At 38.2% G+C, this 24,001-nt stretch overlaps 1 protein-coding gene across 1 annotated transcript in view; it reads left to right on the top strand.

Annotated features, from left to right (window-relative positions):
• Positions 1 to 1,368: 1,368 nt before the first annotated feature.
• Positions 1,369 to 24,001, top strand: part of LOC124606718 (probable cytosolic oligopeptidase A) — a 61,549-nt gene continuing 38,916 nt past the window's right edge. Inside the window, exons 1-5 of the mRNA XM_047138748.1 lie at positions 1,369 to 1,502; positions 1,588 to 1,754; positions 17,277 to 17,491; positions 22,705 to 22,872; positions 22,956 to 23,047. Coding sequence (XP_046994704.1) covers positions 1,420 to 1,502; positions 1,588 to 1,754; positions 17,277 to 17,491; positions 22,705 to 22,872; positions 22,956 to 23,047 — 725 coding nt within the window. The 5' untranslated portion in view covers positions 1,369 to 1,419. The remainder of the gene's footprint in view (positions 1,503 to 1,587; positions 1,755 to 17,276; positions 17,492 to 22,704; positions 22,873 to 22,955; positions 23,048 to 24,001) is intronic.

Genomic DNA, 24,001 nt, shown 5'->3' with positions numbered 1-24,001 from the left:
TCGTACGACAGGATATTTTATTGTGTTTGATTTTGTGGATATAGGCCTATTTGTTTTGGGACGAAGCTGTTTTTGTATTGATACATATCTAGCTTGTACCCACTGACAACCCTGTACTTCCTGAGATTGTCCCATTGGCTTCATTTTTTTGCTGGAGTGAAATATTCTCATGTTGTTTTCATGTTTGTTTACATATGGAATGATGTTATGGCAGCCATATTGAATAGGCTGAAAATAGGCTAGGCGTTTCCGCCATCCTGATGACGTCATTGGTCAAAGCACGTGGGTGCAGTTGGACGCTTCTTCTTTTTATTTGTGACCTCCTTTTGGTTAAGCTCTGGGGTCATTTGCCTTTCCTTCATTCCGATAGTTGACTTCACCGACAACAGCTTTCACAGATAAATCTGCTATAGACTCATTAGTTTCCCATCACTTCAATTTATTTTTCCGTTTTAGCTGGTGGAGGGGTGAGTATTCACCAAGTTACAAAGTGTTTGAAGAACAGTACATCCTTCATCACCTGCTTGCAGTGTATACAGTGGTCCGATATTGTTCTCAAACATATGGCTACTGCATTTTTTGGGTTCCAAAAACAGGTATAATTATCACAACTGGGACTACAATTGCAATGTTGCAGGAAAGCCCAATACATTTTTCTCAATTATTTTTATGTCAATATGAGGTCCACAAAGATTCCAACATAAACAATTCCTGACACACAAAAAGTACAAAAGTCAACTGAAACATATTATTCATCAGAATTTTCGTATGAAACTTCATTTACATGGATTAATGACATTTTTTATATGCAGTTGTGGATGTGTCCTCTTCACACTTAAACAAACGTTATAACTTTCACTGTGATCAACGGGTGATGAAGCAGAATCACTTACAAAATAAATGTTTGTAAATCAGTTTCCGCAGAATTTAACGCTTTTCGGTTAATGACGAACTTCTAGGCATCCTAGGAACTATAACTATGACACTCAGCAATATAAGTAGGCTAACAAGAATAAAAAAATTAACATACTCCTGGCGAGACGTCAACAACACTCAAGAACCAAAACGTAACAGATAAAAAACTGGACTTAAACACAGCTTGTTGCTATGACAATGCACCAACTGGAAGATCGCAGTTTCTTATACAAAAGAGTGAAATCCTTTGTTTTCGTAAATACGAAGCCTTGTACGCGAACACAGTTTGATGCCAAATTATTTTATAAGCTTAAAAATGGAAAATGTGATTTTCTTACCATTTTGATTTTTGAATCATTTCGACTCTACTTTTAGGTCATAATTTAAAATGTCGAATTATCGACCAGTAAATATGGTCGATGTGGACACAGTTATAATCGATAGTTTCGTCGAGTTATTTTGGTCGAATATAATGTTTGCTGTTAGTAAGTTGATTGTGTTGGTATGGCGGTATCGTTTGGCAGGAGAGTAGCAGTAGCTACAACAAATCAATTAGCCCTAAGTCGGAGATACGGATATTATGTATTGTAAGAAACTCCTCAGTACCGATTGATTTATAACTTGACGATTGGACGTTATTAACCTCCATGATGAATGATTGTAATGCAATAGGTTACCGGAGACTGGACACGGTGAAGATGTTTCAAATAATCCATTGCTGCAGAATGCTGCTACACCAAAATTCAGTGACATCACTGCAGAAAACTGCGTTTCCGCAATCGGTGTCCAGACTATGGACTACGAGACGAAGATAAAGCGTCTGGAGGAAACATTGGCATGTATGAATACCATACTGCATTCCATACAGTACCCGGAAGTCACGATTTGTTGCATTGTGCTGTCAGATATATTCCTAATGAAACATCGTGTGGCACACGTTACTCATTGTGTGACATGTGTAGAAATAACCGCACTGTTGATATTGTGTTAATTTGGGGAGAGAGAGGAAAGGGAATGAAAGCGCTTTCTTATAGTAATCAGTTTGCCCAACAGGTATACATATAATCATGTCATTGCTCTGACAACTTGTATGATATTTTCTGATGTGTCCAGAACATACATTATGTGTTACACTATAACAACATTCTCATAATATGTGAATTACAGCAAACATGGACATCAATGATAATTAGTGGAATATGCCATACATTACACGACTCACGCATGTAGCAATTTTGTGTTTGTAATGCTTGAATGGCCTGGTTTGAAACTTGCGTAATGACAGGGAATTCATACCCATACTAAAATATTAGCTCATTTTGAGTAAAAGGATTTTTTTTATTAGGCCACATCATTATGAAACACTAAAGCAGTTACATTGCTGACACTTCAGTAGTCTTTCCAGTTGCCCTCTTTAGGGCAGTTAACAGTTAGACACTGGTATCTCTTCCTGCCATATACACTTTCTACATCAGTTGCTGGGTGGCTACTGATGCCACATATCTGGAATGCCATTAGACAATTTGATGTGAGGCTGCTATGGAAGGGAACAACTGTACAGTAGCGTATTGCATGGTAGATGACTGGTAGGCAATAGCTTATCAGCAGCTTGTACCTAGGGTTAGTCTTTTCCCACAGTGAAGCACTGAAGTTGCACAGCAGTTCTCTTGTGGCTGCTGTTTATGCTTTTAAGCCTGTGTCAAATGGAGCTGCTGGCTGGTGAACACATGTGGTCCGCTGTAATTAAATTGCTAGCAGCCAGGCAATAGACAACTTATAGCCACCCTCCCTGTTCATTCTGATAGGGCATTTTATTATATCAAGCATCTCTACATGCTCCACGGCTTGAAACACCATCACCTTGACACCAGTCACAAGTATATTTCTTGCTTTATGCACATTATATAGTCAATTGTAAATTTAAATTGTCCATTCCAACATTATCTTGTGATCATGTAATTGACTCTTTTCTTCAACCAATTGTTTTGCACAACCAACTCACTCCTCATACAGAAGTGCAGTAGATATTCTCCTTCCGGGTTTATTTTACTGCAGCCATGCAGTCTCACTGCTTTTTTTAAACCAGTTTTGTTTGTCCCAAGCTGTGCATTCATTTCTGCAGTTATAATTCTCTCTCTGGGTCGACAGAAGCGTCCGATCCAACGCGTCGGCTTTGACCCATGACGTAAGGGTGTTGTCGTGTGTGACGTCATGACGGCGCGGAGTTTGGTTTGAGTGTGGCTGTCTCCAGTTCCGTTTTATCTTATTTTATTTACTTTTCTGATCTGTTCGTTCTATCTCGTGAGATTTTTTTAAAAATTTAAAAACACTTATTACTTATTTTAATTATCTGTTTCCTCGAATTTCTGTTTTAGTTTATTATATTTATCTTTCTGATCTGTTCGTTCTATCCCGTGGGGTTTTTTTTTTTTTTAGAAAGACAAAAAACACTAATCAGCTACTGAAGCATCTTTATCTTCTATGGGTTGCAGGGGTTACGACCCCTGGGGAGGTGGGTGGGTATTCATGCATGCTGTCTTCACTTACACGTTGTAGCTACGCAAGGCATCTAAATTTGTGTATATTTAGTTTGCCCCCCCACCCAAAACACCCCATTTCCCGCGCTTGTCCCGTTAGTGTCATTAGGCTTCTTGTGGAAAGTGTGTGTGTTTGTTTTTGTTTCCGCCATATTTGTGACGTCATGGGTCAAAGAAGACGGGTGGGATCGGACGCTTCTGTATTTCCCTCTCTCTTCAGAGATTATCCTGCCTCGGGCATGGGTGTGTGTGATGTCCTAAGGTTAGTTAGGTTTAAGTAGTTCTAAGTTATAGGGGACTGATGACTTCAGATGTTATGTCCCATAGGGGTCAGTTCAACCAGGGACTCCAGCTCATAGTCTCAGATTTGACTGAAATTCAGTACACTAATTCTAACATGTGTGGAACACTCGTGTACAAAGTATTAGTTTCCCCTGCCAATTAGTTCCAGAATTATGACTTGTGAAAGAAGGTGGTGTGACCCAGAAATTGCAACCCACATCTGGCAATCTATCTTCAGACCCAACTTCAGGTCTTAATAACTTTGGAACTATTCCACACAGTCCAGTGAAATTTTTACAACCCAGTAACATCCACTTAGAGAACACACTCTATGAATCAAAACACCAACAACATATTTCTGAGGGAAAATAAAAAATTCCAAAATGTGATTTAAAAAATGTAATACATTAAAAGGTACATATTGTATCTGCCCTCTATGCCCTCAGTCACAAAAACTGAGTTACATACACACAAAGATACAAAAATTTGAAGAATTACCTGAAAAACATGGATTTTCAAAGTGTGGTAGCACAAAAGGGACAAATGGTATCCAATCCAAATTTCACACACTGCATAAGTAGACCATAATGATATATATCTCAAAATTTCAGCATGTTATTGCAAGGCATTTGTGTACAATGGAAGTTGACAGATGTATTTGGTGATGTGGCCATTGTTCCACAACACAATTTTGTAAAAACATATCGTAAACTATTCTGCCTCTTCTTATCCTCTTCCACAACTGTTTATTCACTAAGCAACAACATATAGACAGATTAACACAACCTATCATTAATTTTTACTGCACCTTAACTGCTAAAATCCAGTCGATTGTTCTTCGAACAGAAGTTCTCCCACACTTTAGCTATTGTACTCTGTACATTGAGTGGGAAATTCTACTGTCTTCCTGACGCTGTGGTAGGAACTGGAACTGTCATAAGAATATGTTCAAAAGGAATCCAACACCTGTCTGCCAAACATGGCTAATGAAATGATCTGGCTGGTCCTGCTGGTGCCATGAAGTTCACAAATGCACCTTCTGCTTCACAGCACTCTGCAACACATCCTAAGAACCATTTGTCATCATAAACAGCAATAACATAGCAACCTGGTTGTATGTTGCTGCCTTTGCTTCTGAACCCTGAGTCAGACACACTGTGAAGACACATGTTGTGCATGAACCTATAGTTGTAACCAGACAGTCTGCTCATCTGCACATTGTCAGAGTCCGCTGGAGAGAAGTGATGTTGGCTCCTTGTGCCTGCAACAGTATTAACGTGTTCTAGTCTACTTTTTAGCAACTCTTCGACTGATTTCGCCTCATCTTTCGAAACATAGAATGATTGTATGCCAGAGATATTTTTCTGTACCAAGGTAAATAATTGAAGAGGTGTTAGAATGTGACCTTCTGTAGGGTGCTGCAGACTAGCTCGTGATGCCATGCCCTTAGTGGTAGCACCAATACCATCACATACATTTTTATCATGACTTGTTGTGAAAAAATTCCATTCTGCGTGAATCTGAAAATCATGGTAATGCATACATAAATTTTTGAGATTTTTACAGTTTTTGTACTGACTAGCTGCCCCATCACTGAAGTATTTCATAAAATGTATGTGAGGCAGCTTGTTTTTCACACATGCCATGACAGTGCGAATGTGGGCATGAACTGCAATGGCATCATGAATTAAACAGTCACTAAAAATGCACAGGTTAATGACAGACACATCACCTGATTCACCTCTATAGTAAAGACCTGAGCCAGGCGACTAGCGCAAGTTTTGGTGTTCTCGTACAGATAAGTTATTTTAGATTATAAAACATACAGTTTAGTACTGATTACGTGGTAAATAGGTGTATCAGTGTGCCTTTTAAGTGAACCATTAAAGGTTTCATTTTTCTTTACCTAACGTAGCAGAAAACGCGAAAAGATCGTACAGTCGTATTTTCTGTTTACGTTTTGCAGCAGCAAATCTATAGAATTTCGTTTAGTTGTTCTTTGCTCTCTCCAGCAATTTAACTTAGCGTACCTCTTCATTATTTAACTAGCATTTCCGGAAAGTAGCGTAAAGTTTAAGTTGTTGTTTCGGAAACTTTGCACTGTTGTTTTTGTTTACACAAAGTTGCGTATAGGCTAAATTTGTGGAACCATATTTTCGTGTTTATCTGTAATTTAACTGACTTATTCTTAATAAACTATTATGTTTATCATGAGTGGAAATTGCTTGACTTGCCGTAGGATTGTTAGGTCGGGGCTTTGGTGTGATGGGTGCTGTAGTTTTTTCCATGTGGGTGACTGTAGTGGCGTGGGAATATGGGAAGTAAATGAGACTCTTCAGTGGTTTTGTAGGATTTGTAGTAGAGATAGGAAGATACTAGAACAGGAGGGGAAATTGCCGCCCTTCAGGCTGAGTTAGACAAGGCCAGGGGAGACATTGACAGGTTAAGGAGGGAAAAGGGTAGAGAGAGGTGGGAAGTGGCAACAGGAGGAACAGGCCTAGAACTTTTTCTGACAGCTTTGTGGTGAATGTGGAAAATAGATTTGACCTGTTGCTTCAGTTAGAAGCTGGTGAACCTCAAGCAGTTGCAGTTGTAGACACGGCACAACAAACTTTCAGCAGCAAATTGAAAAGAAAGAATGTAAGGAAATCAGTAAAGAGAAAGAAAGTGTTGTTGTTAGGTAGTTCCCATGGAAGAGGTGTTGGCCAACTTTTGCAGGATGAACTAGGATCAGAATACTACGTCACCAATTTTTTTAAACCTAGTGTGGGTCTGGAGCAGGTGACAGAGGATTTAGGATCACTTTGCAAATATTTCACTAAGGAAGACACTGTGGTTATAGTGGGTGGGGCAGGTAACAGTATTGACAGAGATCCTGAGTACAGTATAGAGTGTGACCTGGCAAAGATTGCATCAGCATCAAAGCATACTAGTGTTGAGTTTGTATCTGTTCTTGAGCACCATGACTGACCTCATTTGAACTCTTCTGTCAAGAGAGTTAATTTGGAGCTGGAACGGCTGCTTATGTCGGGTGTAAGGTCACACATTGGTGTGGTTCCTGTTGGTTCTCTCAATAGATGGGATTATACTAGGCATGTCCTTCACCTCAACAGGAAGGGGAAGGGTAAATTGGCTGGGAAAATAGCAGGAAAGTTAAAGGGGGGAGGCACTGTCATGAGTGGTAAAATACCAGTGGTTATAGAGTTCAGAAAAGACTCGTTTTTAGGGTAGGGAGGACAGAAAGAAACCAAATTTTAAGAGAGGTTAAAACTGAGACAAACTTTCAGTTTGAGAAAACAGCTATTGGTTAAGAATTTTCAACAGTCAGCAGATATTTTAACTGTACCCAATTTTAACTCAGTCAATGTGAAATGTCTGCTATCTTTATTGCATCAAAATATTCGAGGACTGGGAAATAAAATTAATGAATTAACTATCTGCATAGATGAATTAGAGTCTTCAAACCCAGCTGACATAATCTGCCTCTCTGAACATCATGTGACCACTGGTATAGAACTTTTTAAGTGTTACAGTGTTTAGGTTAGCATCTAACTTTTGTAGATCAGAAATGGAGAAAGGAGTAGTTGACACACTCATCAGGAACTGTCATAAATTTAAGAACATAGACATTCATAAATTTTGCCTAGAACAGCATATGGAGGCATGTGCAACAAAAGTAGAATTTCACAAAAAATCCTTCATAATATTAAGTGTATATTGAGCACCTGCAGGTAACTTTAATCTGTTTGTAAACCACCTTGAAGCTGTGCCAGCCCATTTAACAACCAAAAACAAAGAAATAGTGGTTACTGGTGATTTCAATGTAGATTTCCTTAAAGACTCTCCCAGTAAGAACTTATTTGAGTTAGTAACACTATCATTCAACTTAATTCCCACTATAAAGTTCCCCACTGGGGTAGCCAATTGCACACAAACAGCCATTGATAATATCTTTATAGAAAAGTCCAATGAACAAAATTATATTACAAAACCAATAGTCAATGGCCTCTCAGACTATGACATGCAGTTCTATCTGTTAAATGTTAATACTGAACAGGATATAAAATCTGTTAAATCTGAGCTCAAGAGGGTAATCAATAAGCCAAAAATTGATTATTTTAGGACACTCCTCAGAGACATTCACTGGACTGATGTTTACAGTGCTCATGGCATGAATGAAAAATATAACACTTTTGCTAATAAAATGCTTACAGTCCGCAGCTTGTGGTCGAGCGTGGCATTCTCGCTTCCCACGCCCGGGTTCCCTGGTTCGATTCCCGGCGGGGTCAGAGATTTTCTCTGCCTCGTGATGACTGGGTGTTGTGTGATGTCCTTAGGTTAGTTAGGTTTAAGTAGTTCTAAGTGCTAGGGGACTGATAACCATAGATGCTAAGTCCCATAGTGCTCAGAGCCATTTGAACCAAAATGCTTACATTATTCGAATACTGTTTTCCCTCAAAACTTACCAGGGTTAGAGCAAAGTCTACAAAGAAGCCATGGAGTACTCAAGGAATAGGGGTATCTTGTAAAACAAAAAGAAAACTATGTGTCAATCCGAAACAGTTCCGATGTTGATGCTATAGCACATTACAAGAAATACTACAAAATATTAAAGACTGTAAAATATATTAAAAGAAAAAGATTGTCATATCAGATCACAAAATAAAGACAATATGGGATGTAGTGAAGGAGGAGACTGGTAGAACCAGACATGAAGAGGAACAAATAGCATTAAGAGTAAATGATACATCGGTGACAGATGTGTATAGTGTTGCAGAACTTTGTAACAGACATTTTATAACTGTTACTGAAAAGATGGAGTTGTTAGGTTCGGTAGATGCTGCTATGGAATACCTCGGACCAGACATTCCAAGTAACTTCCATGATATGAATTTGACCCTCTCTACCCCAGCAGAAATAATGTCCATCATAAAATCTTTAAAATCAAAAACATCTAGTGGGTATGATGAAATATCAACAAAGTTAATTAAAGAACCTGATTCTGAGCTAAGTAACATATTAAGCTTTCTGTGTAACCAGTCGTTTATCAGTGGAATATTTCCTGAATGGTTAAAATATGCTGAAGTTAAGCCACTGTTTAAGAAGGGAGACAAAGAAATAGCATCAAATTTCCATCCAATTTCACTGTTGCCAGCATTCTCAAAAATTTTAGAAAATGCAATGTACAATCGGTTTTATAACCATCTTATCTCAAATAACATACTGTCAAAGTCACAGTTTGGATTTCTAAAGGGTTCTTATATTGAGAAGGATATCTATACCTGCAGTGAAAATGTGCTTAATTCATTAGACAAAAAATTGCAGGCAACTGGTATATTTTGTGATTTGTCAAAGGCATTTGACTCTGTAAATCACCATATCCTTTTAAATAAATTAGAATATTATAGTGGAACATGAAATTCTGCAAAATGATTCAAATCTTATATCTCTGGCAGGAAACAAAGGGTGTTATTAGGAAAGAGACATGTATCAAGCTATCAGGCATCATCCAACTGGGAACTAATTACATGTGGGGTCCCACAAGGATCCATTTTGGGGTCCTTACTTTTTCTTGTGTATATCAATGACCTTTCATCAGTAACATTACCAGATGCCAAGTTCGTTTTGTTTGCCGATGATACAAACCTTGCAATAAATAACAAATCAAGTGTAGTCTTAGAAAGATCAGCTAATATAATATTTGTGGACATTAATCACTGGTTCCTAGCCAATTCTTTGTCACTAAACTTTGAAAAAACACACTACATGCAGTTCAGAACTTGTAAGGGGTGTCCCACGAGTATATGCCTAACATACGATGACAAACAGATAGCAGAAGTGGACAGTGTTAAATTCTTGGGATTACGGGTTGATGATAAATTGAGCTGGGAGGAGCACACCACAGAACTGCTGAAGTGACTTAACAAATCTCTATTTTCAATGCGAATTGTGTCAGACATAGGGGATATGAAAATGAAAAAGCTGGCATAGTATGCTTACTTTCATTCCATAATGTCATATGGGATTATTTTTTGGGGTAATTCATCAAGCCAAGCTAAAGTTTTATGGGCACAAAAATGTGCAGTAAGAGTTATATTTGGTGTGAACTCAAGAACATCCTGCAGAAGCCTGTTTAGGGAACTAGGGATACTAACTACTGCTTCCCAATATATTTATTCCTTAATGAAATTTATCATTAAAAATATATCACTTTTTCAAACCAACAGCTCAATTCGTGGAATCAATACTAGAAATAGAATAATCTTCACAAGGATTTAAAGTTACTTAGTCTTGTACAAAAAGGTGTGCATTATTCAGGAACACACATTTTCAATAACTTGTCAGCAGCCATAAAAAGATTAACAACCAATGAAATTCAGTTTAAGAGAAGCCTAAAGGATTTATTGCTGGCCAACTCCTTCTACTCCATTGATGAATTTCTCAGTAAAACCAACTGATTTGTGTATATATATAAGTACACTCTAACTTCTGCACCATTTCAGTGCAGTAATGTGTTCATTGTAAATAAGTATTATAGTAGTTGTATTACAAGTTTATTACCTTGTAAATAAATAAAAAACTTTTTTATTTTAAATTCAGTGCATTAGTATTTGTAAAATGACTCTTTCATATAGTGTTCATTAAAAAATGACGATCATTCCACTTGGGGCCTGTGGAATGGTACATTAGCTTATTTGTTTTAATTGTAAATATTTGTCATGTAGTGTTGTTTTTCTGACATGTTCTACATCCTGAAGGACCTCCTCACTACGGATCAATTGGAATTAAAGTAAATCTAATCTAATCTAAACCTGATTCACCTCCGTAGTAAATCGAAAATGGCTGGAGTGTTTCTTGACTGTTGTCCCAATGATATCCTTGGATGGCATCTTGAACTATAAATGCATAATTTTCAGAAAAGTCTAGTATTACTATAATTTCATCTTGTTTCAAATTATCCTTACAAAACTGGAGATAAGCCAATTGTGCTGTTGCTGTGAAGCTGTGTGTGGTCTGTTTGTCCATTTTTTGACCACGCATTTCAACAAAATATTCCACTGTACTTTGCTTTGTTTCAAGACTTGTGCAATACATGTGTGTCCATTGTTTATAAGAAACATGTTCATCGTCATCCATAAGGAGTTCAACATACAGATTGTTATTCATGTGTTCTGCGAGATTTGCCTTACCAGGAAACATTTCACACCTGTGTACCATGCACTGGTAGGAACTGATGTCCCACACTAGCAGCTTCATTGCCCCCTTTGTAATCCATACCATAATCCTTTATAGCAGCAAACATTAGCTTAGCATTTTGATGGGTCTCACACAAACATTGTGTGTGCCCCTTGCAGTTACAAGCACAACCCATTTTGGCCGAAGATTGAAAAAAGATAATGAACCTACTTTGGTACCTACTTTTCCTTGAATTCTACATATAGTTCTGATATGTTGCATAGCAACAGTCTTATTTGCATCTGTACACATACATTTCCCATTTTCACCGTTACACAGTCTTTTTTTTCCAAGCATTATTCGGCTGTAGTCATTATTTTCATAAAACTCCGACACTAGCACCTTTATTTCTGAACTCAATTGCTTACCCTGAGCCTGCTGAAGTTGTGGGAGCACTCCTTGGGTTGCTTTTATTTTCCTAGCTTGCTTTACCATATATGTAGAAACATTGAATTCGTTTGCAGTGTGGTCAATAGACCAGCTGGAAGGTGCAAGGGTAAGAATAGCTACTTTTTTCTGACGTGTGGATATGGCACATTTTTCTTTCAAATCATGCACAATTTTGTCCAAATCAGAGCATTTCTGGCATGATTTCTGTTCCTTTGGAGCAGATAGTCCTTCCTCTTCCACCATTAGTGTGTCAGCTATTTTTTGTTTTAATTCCATTTGAGCTTCTTGCAGTTTTCTTCTACCATAGCTGGGCCTGTCTCTTTTCCCCAACTTTGTGTGTCTTCATGAGAGACCAACCAAGAGCAGTCACTGAAGTATTTAATTGCTCATCCGCTGTGGTTGTAGGTGGCTGATACTCTTCATCACTGTCATGTAAATTATCAGAATATTCTTCATTTTTTAGCAATGTAACACACCTGGTACATAACTTTTGTCCGGTTTCATGTTAAGTCCCATGCACTGATTCACTTTCAATTCTGATTTTATATCAATTTCACTGAAGCTACACTTCACTGTCTTCTTATGAATCCAAAATGGATCAAAACAACTTCTTTGTAGGAAAGAATACTTATGCAGAAACACTTTCATATGATGATAACAAACACTAAAGTTTCCTGGAACTGTACTTCTTGTGCCCACAGGGTCTATCCCAGATCTCCATAGCAACAAACCTCGGTCTGATTCATCCAGATCAAACAGTACAAAGCAAATGCCACATTTTGTTCCATATGTTGTTTTATGACATTCAGATGCTTGTGCTCTACCAATACTGCAACTTGTTTAAACAAAAGCACCACTAGTACACTCTTCTGCCTCCATACTGACTTTCCACAACATTAATGACCAGTCTGAACTAGAATCTTAAAAACATGAGTAACCTGTAATTATTGCTTGTTTCCTTTGTTGTTCCTGCCTAACAATGACTCATTCTGTCCCTGAAAACTACCATTGTCTAACTTTCTGCTGCCTAATGGTTCCCAACAATTGCTGAAGCTTTATCTGAAACAAGCTGTCTGCATCATCACTATTACTTGCTAAATCGTGTTAAAAGAAACGTAACCAAATAAATCTCTGTCAACTTTTATTGTACACATATGTCTTGCAATAACAAGTTGAAATTTTGCCACATATTATATGATGGTCTACTTATGCAGTGTTTGAAATTTGGCTTGGATATCACTTGCCCCTTTTGTGCTACCACGTATCACTTGTCCCTTTTGTGCTACTACACTTAGAAAATCCATGTTTTTCAGGTAATTTTTCAAATTTTTGTATTTTCATGTGCATGTAACTGTTTGTGTGACTGATATGGGCAAGATGAGTTCTGTGTGTGTTTAGGCCACATTAAGCTTACCACAAAAAAATTTATACCATTTTTGAGGAAATTATATTTGGCATAGAGGGCACCTACAATATGTGCCTTTTAATGTATTACATTTTTTAAATCACATTTTGGAATTTTTTATTTTCCCTCAGAAATATGTTGTTGGTGTTTTGATTCATAGTGTGTGTCCTCTAAGTGGATGCTACTGGGTTGCAAAAATTTCAGTGGACTGTGCAGAATAGTTCCAAAGTTATTAAGACCTGAAATTGGGTCTGAAGATAGATTGCCAGATGCGGGTCACACCACCTTCTTTCACAAGCAGTTATTCTGGAGCTATTTGGCAGGGGAACTTATAATTTTGTGCATGAGTGTTCCACACTTGGTAGCATTGGTGTGCTACATTTCTGCCAAATCTGAGACTATCAGCTAGAACATTTTCTCAAATTGTTTGAATTGACATAGAATGACCCTCATGCAAAGTGTCAGAAATGGACAAAATAGGTATCAGCTTGACCAGGCAGTTTTGCATCAGGGTAATTAAGAACAACTTAATTGGTGATATGAGAGGAAATTGAAACTTTTCATGAACAGTAGCTGGTAGCAATATAATCATTAGATCTAAAAGAAAGAAATAAAAATCAAGATATGAGGTGTGATTTTAGTTTTAAGAACGGATCTGCTACTGTTTACTGGTTTGGCAGGCAGGTACACGGAGAGTGGGAAGTGAGTCATTGCCCTGTCCTTGAACGCCCTCTGACAGGAAACTGCATTTCCTTTATTCATTTTACTGTGGGAGCTGGTTGAGTGCGGGTCTGTTAGGGCTTGTTGCCGGATTCTGTCTGCATGAAAATGGACGTAAAAATAGAGCAACAAGTTTGTGTGAAATTTTGTTTTAAAACTGGGAAATCAGCTTCTGAGACTTACGAACTATTAAAAACAGCTTTTGGAGATAATTGTTTGAGCCAGTCAAATGTTTTTGTCTGCTTCAACAGATTTTAAAATGGCCGTGAATCATTTGAAGATGAACCATGGTCCTGACATCCTTCCACCTCAAAAATGAATGAAAATGGTGTGAAAGTTCCTGACTTTGTGTGCTCTGATCATAGACTTACAATTAGGGAGATGGCTGATGAACTTAATTTAAGTTTCTATGCAGTTCATTCAATTTTAACTGAAGATCTGAACATGCGTCAAGTGTCCGCAAAATTCATTCCAAAGTGTTATCAAGTGACCAGAGACAATGCCGACTTGGAGGAACTGATTAATCAGACTAAAAATGACCCAGATTTGTTTAATAGGGTAATTACAAGTGACAATTCATGAGTATATGGATATGATCTTGGAACCAAAGTGCAGTCTTCGCAGTGGAAGACTCCAGGTTCACCACGACCGAAAGAAGCATGGCAAAGTCGGTTGAAGGTGAAGACAATGTTGGTGATTTTTTTCGATTCTACCGGTATTGTGCAGCATGAATTTACCCCTGGAGGACAGACAGTTGACCAGGAATACCACAAATGTGTCCTTGAGCATTAGCATGAAAAGGTGCGGAAGAAAAGTCCTGCATTGTGGAAAGACAGGAGTTGGGTGCTGCACCATGACAATACTCCGTCTCATCGTGCCTTGTCCATTGTTGAATTTTTGACCGAAGTAAATGACAGTTCTTGTGCTTCCACAACTGCTATATTCCCCTGATTTGGCCCCTGCGGACTTCTACCATCTTCCTACACTGAAATTTTCACTGAAAGGGAAGTGATTTGACTCAATTGAAGACATCTAGACAAATATGGAGAGCGTCCTTAACACACTTCAGGAAAAAATTTCCAGGAATGTTTCCAAAAGTGGAAACACTGTTGGAGTCAGTGTGTTCAGTTAGAAGGGGACTATTTTGAAGGAGATGTATCACAGTAGCATGTAAGTACCACCAGTGTACAATTACAAGCCCATTCTTAAAACGTTCCAGTCAGGCTTCGTATTTCAGGATTTGTAAAACATGGACCTGTTATATACACCTGGAAAACAAATAAGCCAGATACCAAAAGAATGCACTTGGAATGTGTAATTGTAAAATAAACTGATTAAGGTGTATAAAACTTAATTTGGGGGAGGGGGTAAAAGGTACAAAACAAGGTTTCCATGGAATGAATGGTGGCAGATTATTAATAAGCCTGTCTGTACTAAGAGTAATTGTTCATCAAAAATGCAATTGGAAGAAAGATTTATAAATTTCACTAATAATCATGTGATTGTAAACTTTTGGGGAAAAAAAAAAAAAAAAAAAAAAAAAGGCTGTGGTTTAATTACTTAAAAGGCCGACGTACATTAAGGCCAGATTAGCAATAAATTTTTCCTTAAAAAAAATTAAGGCATATCAAAAGCAGGAATATCTGGGAGTTACAGATTCGCATAAACAAAAAATATGGCAGAGGACAATGCAGGCTAAACAAGCAGTCCTTTGGTCAGATAAAATTACAAAAAAGAAAAAAAAAGGTTATGTGAATTAGTAATACAAAGTGTTTGTTCGCACAGAGTCCCGGGAAAAGACAAAACAAGGTGGAAGCTATGTAAATGAATGGTTTGAGAAGTAAGGGTTTCAAGACAGTAGAAGATCCCAAATAAAGAAATCGGGAAATGAATGAAAACTCCTTCATACATCATTGAAGAGGTGGAAAAGCAGTGTTTAAAATTGTGCGGACATATGATGAGACTAAGTGATGAACAGTGACAGAGAAAAGTACCATGTTGGTAACCTCTATACAAGAAAAAAAGAAGATGATCCTGTGCAGCAGTGGAAAAATCATGTGCAGGAGGGAGGATATGCAATGAAGAAATTTGTGAGAAGGCTTATGCAAGGATTGAGAGGCTTGTAAGGTGGGAAACTGTGTAAAGAGTGGTAAACAACTAAAAAAATCTAATGAGTTAAAACATAGTGGCAGTAATGTAAAACATGCAAAAATTACTTTTAATGTGTAAAGTTTCCATTAATGCATATTTTACATGCCTTATTATGCTCTACATTCTGGAGATGCACTGTGAAAACTTATAGAAGACTTTACTTAACATCATGAGGTCATTTAATTAAAGGTAAATAATGATCTGAATATATTTTTAGACACTTAATTTTTTTCTGCCAGCATCATGTGTTTTCACAAAATAGTGCAAAATACGACTATAATGATGTATGCTGTTGCAGTGCAGCAGTCTAATGATGAACTGAAGTTTTTAATTTTTTGTGGGTGACTTGTCTAACTATTGTAAAAAATGTATGAAATATCCCGACAGTGGCTTGCTTTTGATATAGACGATTGCAGTTTAAGCAGTGCCTTTGAAATATTGTTGAGATTAAAAATTACCATATATTATCCTTCTTGGTAACAGTGAATGGGGATTATGACAGCTGTCCAGTGTAGCATACTGCTTATATTGCTCTCATATTAGCCTATGTGGTGCAGACTAAGACAGGGGCCTCGTAACAGGGAGGAAGGGTTTTAAAATCTCCGTATGCCCATTGTGATTTAGACTTCCCCTTTGGCTTTCCAGAAGCACATCATGTGAATGCGGAAAAGGATTTTGTAAAGAACAGCATGGCTGAAAGCTTGATCTTCAGTAACTGTGATGTTCGTGAAATGTTAAACTAAAATCAGTCTTGCTAATTCACAAACAAAAAACTTTGTTTCAGAGTTCAGACTGTTTGTTGATCCACAAAAAAGTTTATGGCTAAAATTTCTGTTGTTATAGAGTTACATAAAAAAACTACTTTGCTTTCCATTAGCAGGGATTATAATTATGCTGAACAATTCAGATAATTTCAGAGATTTCATAACCATATTTGCTCTCTCTGATAAATAACTGTAATGGAACTTGTGCAAATGGTAAAACAACAGGTGGTATCAAGAACAAGTTGTAGTTAGGAAAACATACAGGTGAAAGCATATGTATGTATAAAATTGTTATGTCAGAGAGATTACGATAGACAGAGAGAGCAAAAGCAATTATCAGAAATGTGAATTTGGTGGTAGCAGTGACAGTGTTTCTATGGTTCCATAATTTCTTTTGCCTTCATCTCAAAACACACTTTTTGTGGATATATCATTTTGACTCTAAGACCCCAAATTGTTCATTTGGAAAACAACAACATAATTTTTTTTGCATTTATTGTAGAATGTTAATTGAAATGAAAAAAAAAGTATTAATAATGCTGAAAGATGGGCATAAATCCAGTGGAGTGAGTGAGGCATAAGGCATCACAAAATACAGAAAGAAAAAGAGCATTAATTGTGGGGAAACAGTAAACATGACATTGAGGTAAGGACTTCCATGTCGTACACGAGACATAAATTGTGGAGAATATGTATGAACTTTTCATTATTACTGAACCTCCATGAAAATTTACCATACTATAATACAATAATATATCTGATTTGTTTTCGTATCTTGCACAAAACAGTTGTAAACACATCAGTATGGTTTTAAAACTGATTTGAAGTTAAAGTGAGATCATGTTTGTGGAACTGAAAATTGTTTTTATTTTGCAGCAACTGAAACTTCTACAACAGACATATTTGAAGATGTTCTGGCTCCTATAGAAAAAATTGGTGCACCTCTTGATGCAACTTGGGGCACTATTAAGACTCTTCACATAGCAAATACAAAAGTGGTACCTCGCAAAGCTTACATGGGTATTCATGAACGAGCCAAACATGTTCGTTCATTAAAGTATACCAGTGAACCTATCTATTCTACTTTCAAGGTAGAAGCAGAATTTAATAAGCATCATTTCTGCTTGTTTTACTTAATTTCTTAATTTTAATTCAAATATTATATGATATGTAAAATAAGGGTATCACTGCTGTCACATACAACAACAAATAGATATTATATTGTACATAGCAATATTATGAAAAGGAAACTTGCTACTCACCATATAGCGGAGATACTTACCCGCAAATAGGCACGATAAAGACTGTCACAAATATAGCTTTCGGCCGTAAGGCCTTCATCAAAATTAGATGGCAGAAACACACATACACACACACCAAATGCAACTCACACACACATGACTGCAGTCTCAAGCAACTGAGGCCAACTGTGAGAAGCAGCACCAGTGCATGATGGTAGTGGTGGCTGGATGGGAGTAAGGAGAAGGCTGGTGCGGGCGGGGGGAAGGATAGTAGGGTGGTGATGGTGGACAGTGGCATGCTGTCGGAGAGCGTGCAGGGACGAGGTGGAAAGAGGGTAGCGTAACTACGTGCAGTCGGGAGGTTAGACGGAGGGCTGCAGAGTGGTTGGGAGGAGGGTGGGAGGGGGCGATAGCGGCAAATGGGAGAAGTAAAAAGACTGGGTGCGATGGTGGAGTGAGGGCTGTGTAGTCCTGAAATGGGAACAGAGAAGGTTGAGGCCAGGAGGATTACAGAATGTAGGATATATTGCAGGGAAAGTTGCCACCTGCACAATTCAGAAAATCTGATGTTGGTGGGAAGGATCCATATGGCACAGGCTGTGAAGCAGTCATTGAAATGATGTCATGTTTGCAGCGTGCTCAGCAACCAGGTGGTCCACATGTTTCTTGGACACAGTTTGTTGGTGGCCATTCATGTGGATAGACTGGCAGATAATGTAATTCAGTTGCTCCAGTTCTGGGTGGTACTATTATGAGGGGAATGGTTCTCTGTTGCCGGACAGTGCACTTCGTGAGGTGTTGGGAGGGTGGAAAGATAGGCACGGGAGATTTGTTTTTGTACAAGGTTTGGAGGATAATTACGGTTTGTGAAGGCTTCAGTGACACCCTTGGTATATTCCGAGAGGGACTGGTCGTCACTGCAGATGCGATGACCATGGATGGCTAGGCTCTATGGAAGGGACTTCTTGGTATGGAACAGGTGACAGCTGTGAAAGTGGAGATATTGCTGGTGGTTAGTAGGTTTGAAATGGGCAGAGGTACTGATATTGCTATCTTTGTGGTGGAGGTCAACATCTAGGAAGGTGCCTTGTTGGGTTGAGTAGGACCAGGTGAAGCAAATGGGGGAGAAGTTGTGAGATTCTGGAGGAATGTGGACAGGGTGTCCTCACCCTCAATCCAGATAACAAAAATGTCATCAGTGAATCTGAACTAGGGTACTTTTATGGGCACCAGCATGGCACCATCATGTGCCAATCTATTCATGGGCCATCTAGAGGAATCCGTCCTAAAAACCCAGAATCCCAAACCCCTCACCTGTTTCAGATTCATTATTGACATCTTTGCAATCTGGATCGAGGGTGAGGACACCCTATCCACATTCCTCCAGGACTTCAACAACTTCCCCATTTGTTTCACCTGGTCCTCCTCAGTTGGCTGAGACTGCAGTCATGTGTGTGTGAGTTGCGTTTGCATGTGTGTGTGTATGTATGTCTCTGTCGTCTAATTTTGACGAAGGCTTACTGGCTGAAAGCTATATTTGTGACATTCTTTTTATCGTGGCTATCTGCGACTCAGCATCTCCGCTATATGGTGAGTAGGAAATTTCTTTTTCATAATATTGTTACATTCCATCCTCGATTTTCCATTGTTTTGTATGGTATGTAGCTTAGATTTAAAATGCACGCTATAGGGACTGTAAGTGACATCTATTTAATGTGTATTAATAATGTGATTCTTCAGTTGTCCATGAAGTATGAAACCTATATTTTCTCAAGGCAAAAGGTAACTGTTCAGGCACTGTATGTAAAAGCTTAGAAGACTTCCCGGTGAGCTCCTGTTGGAATTGGTGGGGGATGTCTTCTAGTGGTGTGGCATGTCAGACAACGTTTCTAGTCTGTCATCTTCTAAAACCATTTTGCAGTACACATTTGTAAGAAGTATTACTGGAGAAGCAAATAGAATTAGATTTCTCCAGTGCCCAGCTAACCTAGAAAAATAGACCGAATCTATGAAAGTATAGAGAATATTATGTGAATGGGCATTAATGTATCCTTTTAAAGCTTGCATTGTTTGTTAACCATCATAATTTGGAGATTAACCTATATTTCAATTTCTTTTTTTATCTTTTGATATTGTCTTGTGCTGTTTGCATATTTCTTGAAAATTCTTAATGTGATGTGGCTTAATGGCTCACGTGCCGAGTATTAGATTTTAATTTGATCACCTTTTAGTGCTGTTTTTTCTTTCTGCTGCTTGACATGACTTGCCTCTGGCCATGATTTGCAAATGCGACATTGGTCAAATGCACACTGCTTCGAATTCATTGTTAAATGATAAGTCTCATTAATGACTGGATGAAAAAGTCAGTTCTCAGCTCAAAGGAAGACAAGAATACAACTCTTGGAACAGGATCATTATAATAAAGCATTGTGCTGTCAAAACCAAACTTCAGATTGATGACTGACTAATCACTGACATCTTCTATTCTTGCCTTGCCCACAATTTCTTGTAACAGCAGATGATTGAACCACACTGCAACAGCTCTGTCACCACTACAGTGTTTTTCAGTATCAATATGAACAGCTACACCATCCATTATTGTCTGCTTGTTGTGGGGTACAAAAGCTACTATCTTACATGAGTGTGTTTGCTAGGAGGATTGAACTTACCAATGCTGCCTCTTAGTTTTGACCCCTGACATAATGGTGCTGTGTCATGTGGTACAAGTGAATATAAAACAGAACACTGACAATATTTATTTTAATTTTCATATAATCTTCTAGAGTGTATGTTGCGGTGATAGTGTGGTCTATAGCAAAGTGCAAGATGTAGGTTAAATTGAAAGGAGGCAGTTTGCTTGGGAGCTGATGTAGGTATGAACATGGTGTCATGAGAATAATAATTATTCTTATTAAGGTGTGAACTTTATGCATATTATATTGCACTGCACAAGCCACCTAATGGTGTGTGGCGGAGGGTACTTTCTGTACCACTATCTGATACCTCCAACCCTGTTCCACTCGCGGATAGTGCATGGGAAGAATGATTGTTGGTAAACCTCTGTATTGGCTTTAATTTCCTGAATTTTCTACTCGTGATCAATACATGAGATGTATGTGGGGGGGAAGTAATATGTTTGACTCCTCCTGAAAAGCGCTGTCCAGAAATTTCAGTAGCAAATCTCTCCGTGATGCACAATATTTCTTTTGTAACACCTGCCAGTGGAGTTTGTTTAGCATCTCCATAACACTCTCTCACCAGGTAAATGATCCCGTGACGAAACGTGCCGCTCTTTGTTGGATCTTCTCTATCAGTCCTACTTGATAGGAATCCCAGATAGATGAACAATATTCAAGAATCAGACGAACAAGTGCCTTATAAGCCAATGCTTTTATGGGTGATTTAAATTTCCTTAAGATTCTTCCAATGAATCTGAGTCTGGTGTCTGCTTTTCCCACTATCTGATTTATATGGTCATTTTACTTAAGGTTGCAGTGGATAGTTATGCATAGGTATTTTATGGCAGACGCTGTCTCCAGCTGTTTGTCATCAACAGTGTAGCAGTACAGTAGTGGATTTCTTTTCCTATGTTTGCACAATATGTTACATTTATTTACATTCAGGGTCAGCTGCCAGAGTCTGCACCATTCATCAATTCTCTGCAGGTCATTCTGCAAATTCTTACTATCTTCTGGCATTTTACTTTGGTATAAACAACTGCATCATCTGCAAATAGCCTTAAAGAGCATCCAATGCTTTCTACTAGATCATTTATATATATTGTGAACAGCAAGAGTCCTCTCACACTTCCCTGTGGTACTCAGGATATTACCTTTACATCTGTCGATTTAGTTCCGTTAAGAGCGATGTGTTGAGCTCTATCTGCAAGAAAGTCTTGAATCCAATGGCAGGTCTGCTCCGATACTCTGTAAGCTCGTATTTTTTTCATTAAATAGCAATGCGGTATGGTGTCAAATGCCTTTCTGAATTCAAGGAACACAGCATCAACCTGAGCGCCATTGTCCACTGCGCTGTGGATCTCATGGAGGAACAGAGCGAGCTGAGTTTTGCAGAATTTCTGTTTGCGGAATCCATGTTGATTTTTATAGACGAACTGTTTATTTTCCAAGATAATTCTTGAGCGTAAAACATGTTCCATAATTCTACAACAGATTGACGTCAACAATATAGGCCTGTCTTATGGCCTTTCTTAAAAATGGGCGTGACCTGCGCTTTTTTCCAGTCATTAGGTACTTTTTGTTGCTGAAGCGATCTATGATAAATTACTGCTAGAAGGGGAGCAAGTTCTTTCACATAATCTTTCCACTACTAAGTGATTGTAGCTGCTTTTCAATTTTGCGATTGGTTATCTCAGTATCTGCTATTTCGCCGTTTGCACAACGATTGAAAGGAGGGACAGTGTTACGATCTTCCGCGGTGAAACAACTTCGGAAGACTGAATTCAGTATTTCGGCCTTTTCTCTGTTATCTTCCATTTCGGTGCTGGTGTGGTTGCTGAGAGAATGAATAGATGATTTTGACCCACTTACTGATTTTACATACGATCAAAATTTCTTAGGGTTTTTACTCAGGTCGGTTAACAACGGCTTGCTTTCGAAATCATTGAGCATTTCTCTCATTGCTCTTCTGAAGCTCATTTACGCTTCTGTCAGCTTTTGTTTGTCAGCTAGGTTTTTACTTTTCTTGAATCTGAGATGAAGTGCTCTTTGTTTACGTAGCGCTTTTCTAACACGGCTATTAAACCATGGTGAATCTTTCCCATCCCTTAAAAACTTACTCAGAACATACTTGTCTTGGGCATATTGAATGATGCCTTTGAATTTTTTCCATTTGTTCTCCACATCTTCGTCCTCATCATCGAATATTTGTGACTGCTGAGTTATTGTGAAATTTGTATCCTGTCACCCTTGCTGAGCAAATATATCTTCCTACCTTCCTTAACATTGCTTGTAGGACTTGTCGTCATGGATGCTGTCACAGTTTATATTTGCATCTTTTATGTAATGAAGAATGCTTCAGTAAATGTTTCGTATCTTCCACAGAAATTAAGTGGTTGTGCGAAGACAGAGGAGCAAAAGCGGATAGTCCAAAAATTTTTACTTGAGGGTCGTTTAAATGGCTTAGATTTAGAAAGAAGCAAGAAGGCCAATCTTAACAATATTCTTTTTAAACTGGCAAAAGCGAAGACAGCATATAGAGATAAACTGGAGGTCAGTAATGAAGTTTATATTGAAGTTTTTCATGTTGCAATGTGCAAACCATTTTTAATTTGTTGCACTTATTTTGTCTACAGATTGCCACGAATCAATTTAAACATGTGATTAAAGGTTCATCTATTATGACTGACTTTCCTGAAGATGTTTTGAAGATGATGGCAGCTGACAGGTACATGTTTATTGTTCTCCTTGCAAATGGACAAAGAAAACCATTTATCAATTAATTATGTATGTATTCTGGCTTAATTTTTTGATGATTTTGTGCAGAAAGTTATTCTTTTACTGTATAGTATCTTGATACAGGGTCCAGCAGAATGAATATTAGGATATTAAAAAGACAGACCTTTGAAACAAATTACAAAATTGATTGAGATAGACACTAAAAACAAAGAAAAATATATGATATTGTGTATCATATATGTCCTCTGCTTGATTTTGAATGTGACACAATACAAATGGTTGCCATCACGTTCCGTGCATTCCTCCCAGCAGCAAACAGAAGCTTCCATCACCTGATTTGGCATGTTCAGTGGGATCTCCTCCACAGCTGTATGCAGCCTTTCCTTGATTTCAGCCGTGGTATGAGGATGTGTAGCATACGCTTGACCGTTCAAGTATGCCCACAAGACATTGGGTAGTTATATCAGGTGATTGTGCTGGCCAATGAACTCCAGGCCTGGAAACAAATCAACCTGGAAAATTATGGACTGTTGTAACCATATATCATTGAACCTTGGAAGGACAAAACCATTTTCCACTTGCACATAGTGATCGCTAGTAACTGTTATTGTGTGGCCAAATTCTCAAAAAAATATGGACTGATGGTGCCAAATGAAGCCATGCCACACTGTGCAGTCGCATGTTCACATTACAGGTATTTCTACCACAGATGAAGGGGATGACCTTGGTTATGTGGCACCCAGTTCTGTTTATTTGCATGACTGTTTAGATGCAAATTGGCTTTATCCAACATTGGTATGTTGTCTTGTGTGTGCAGGTCAGCTGCTGCAAGTTCCAGGAACTGCAAGGTGAAGCTTCATTGGTAACTTCATCTTGCTCATTTAATTTCTGTACATCTTGCAATTCATGTGGGTGGAAGTGCAGGTTATCACAGATGATACAC

The sequence above is a fragment of the Schistocerca americana genome, chromosome 3 (genome assembly GCF_021461395.2).
Source record: "Schistocerca americana isolate TAMUIC-IGC-003095 chromosome 3, iqSchAmer2.1, whole genome shotgun sequence".
Lineage (NCBI taxonomy): Eukaryota > Metazoa > Arthropoda > Insecta > Orthoptera > Acrididae > Schistocerca > Schistocerca americana.
Note: the sequence above shows the minus strand (reverse complement) of the source record. Positions and strands in the feature narration are given on the sequence as shown.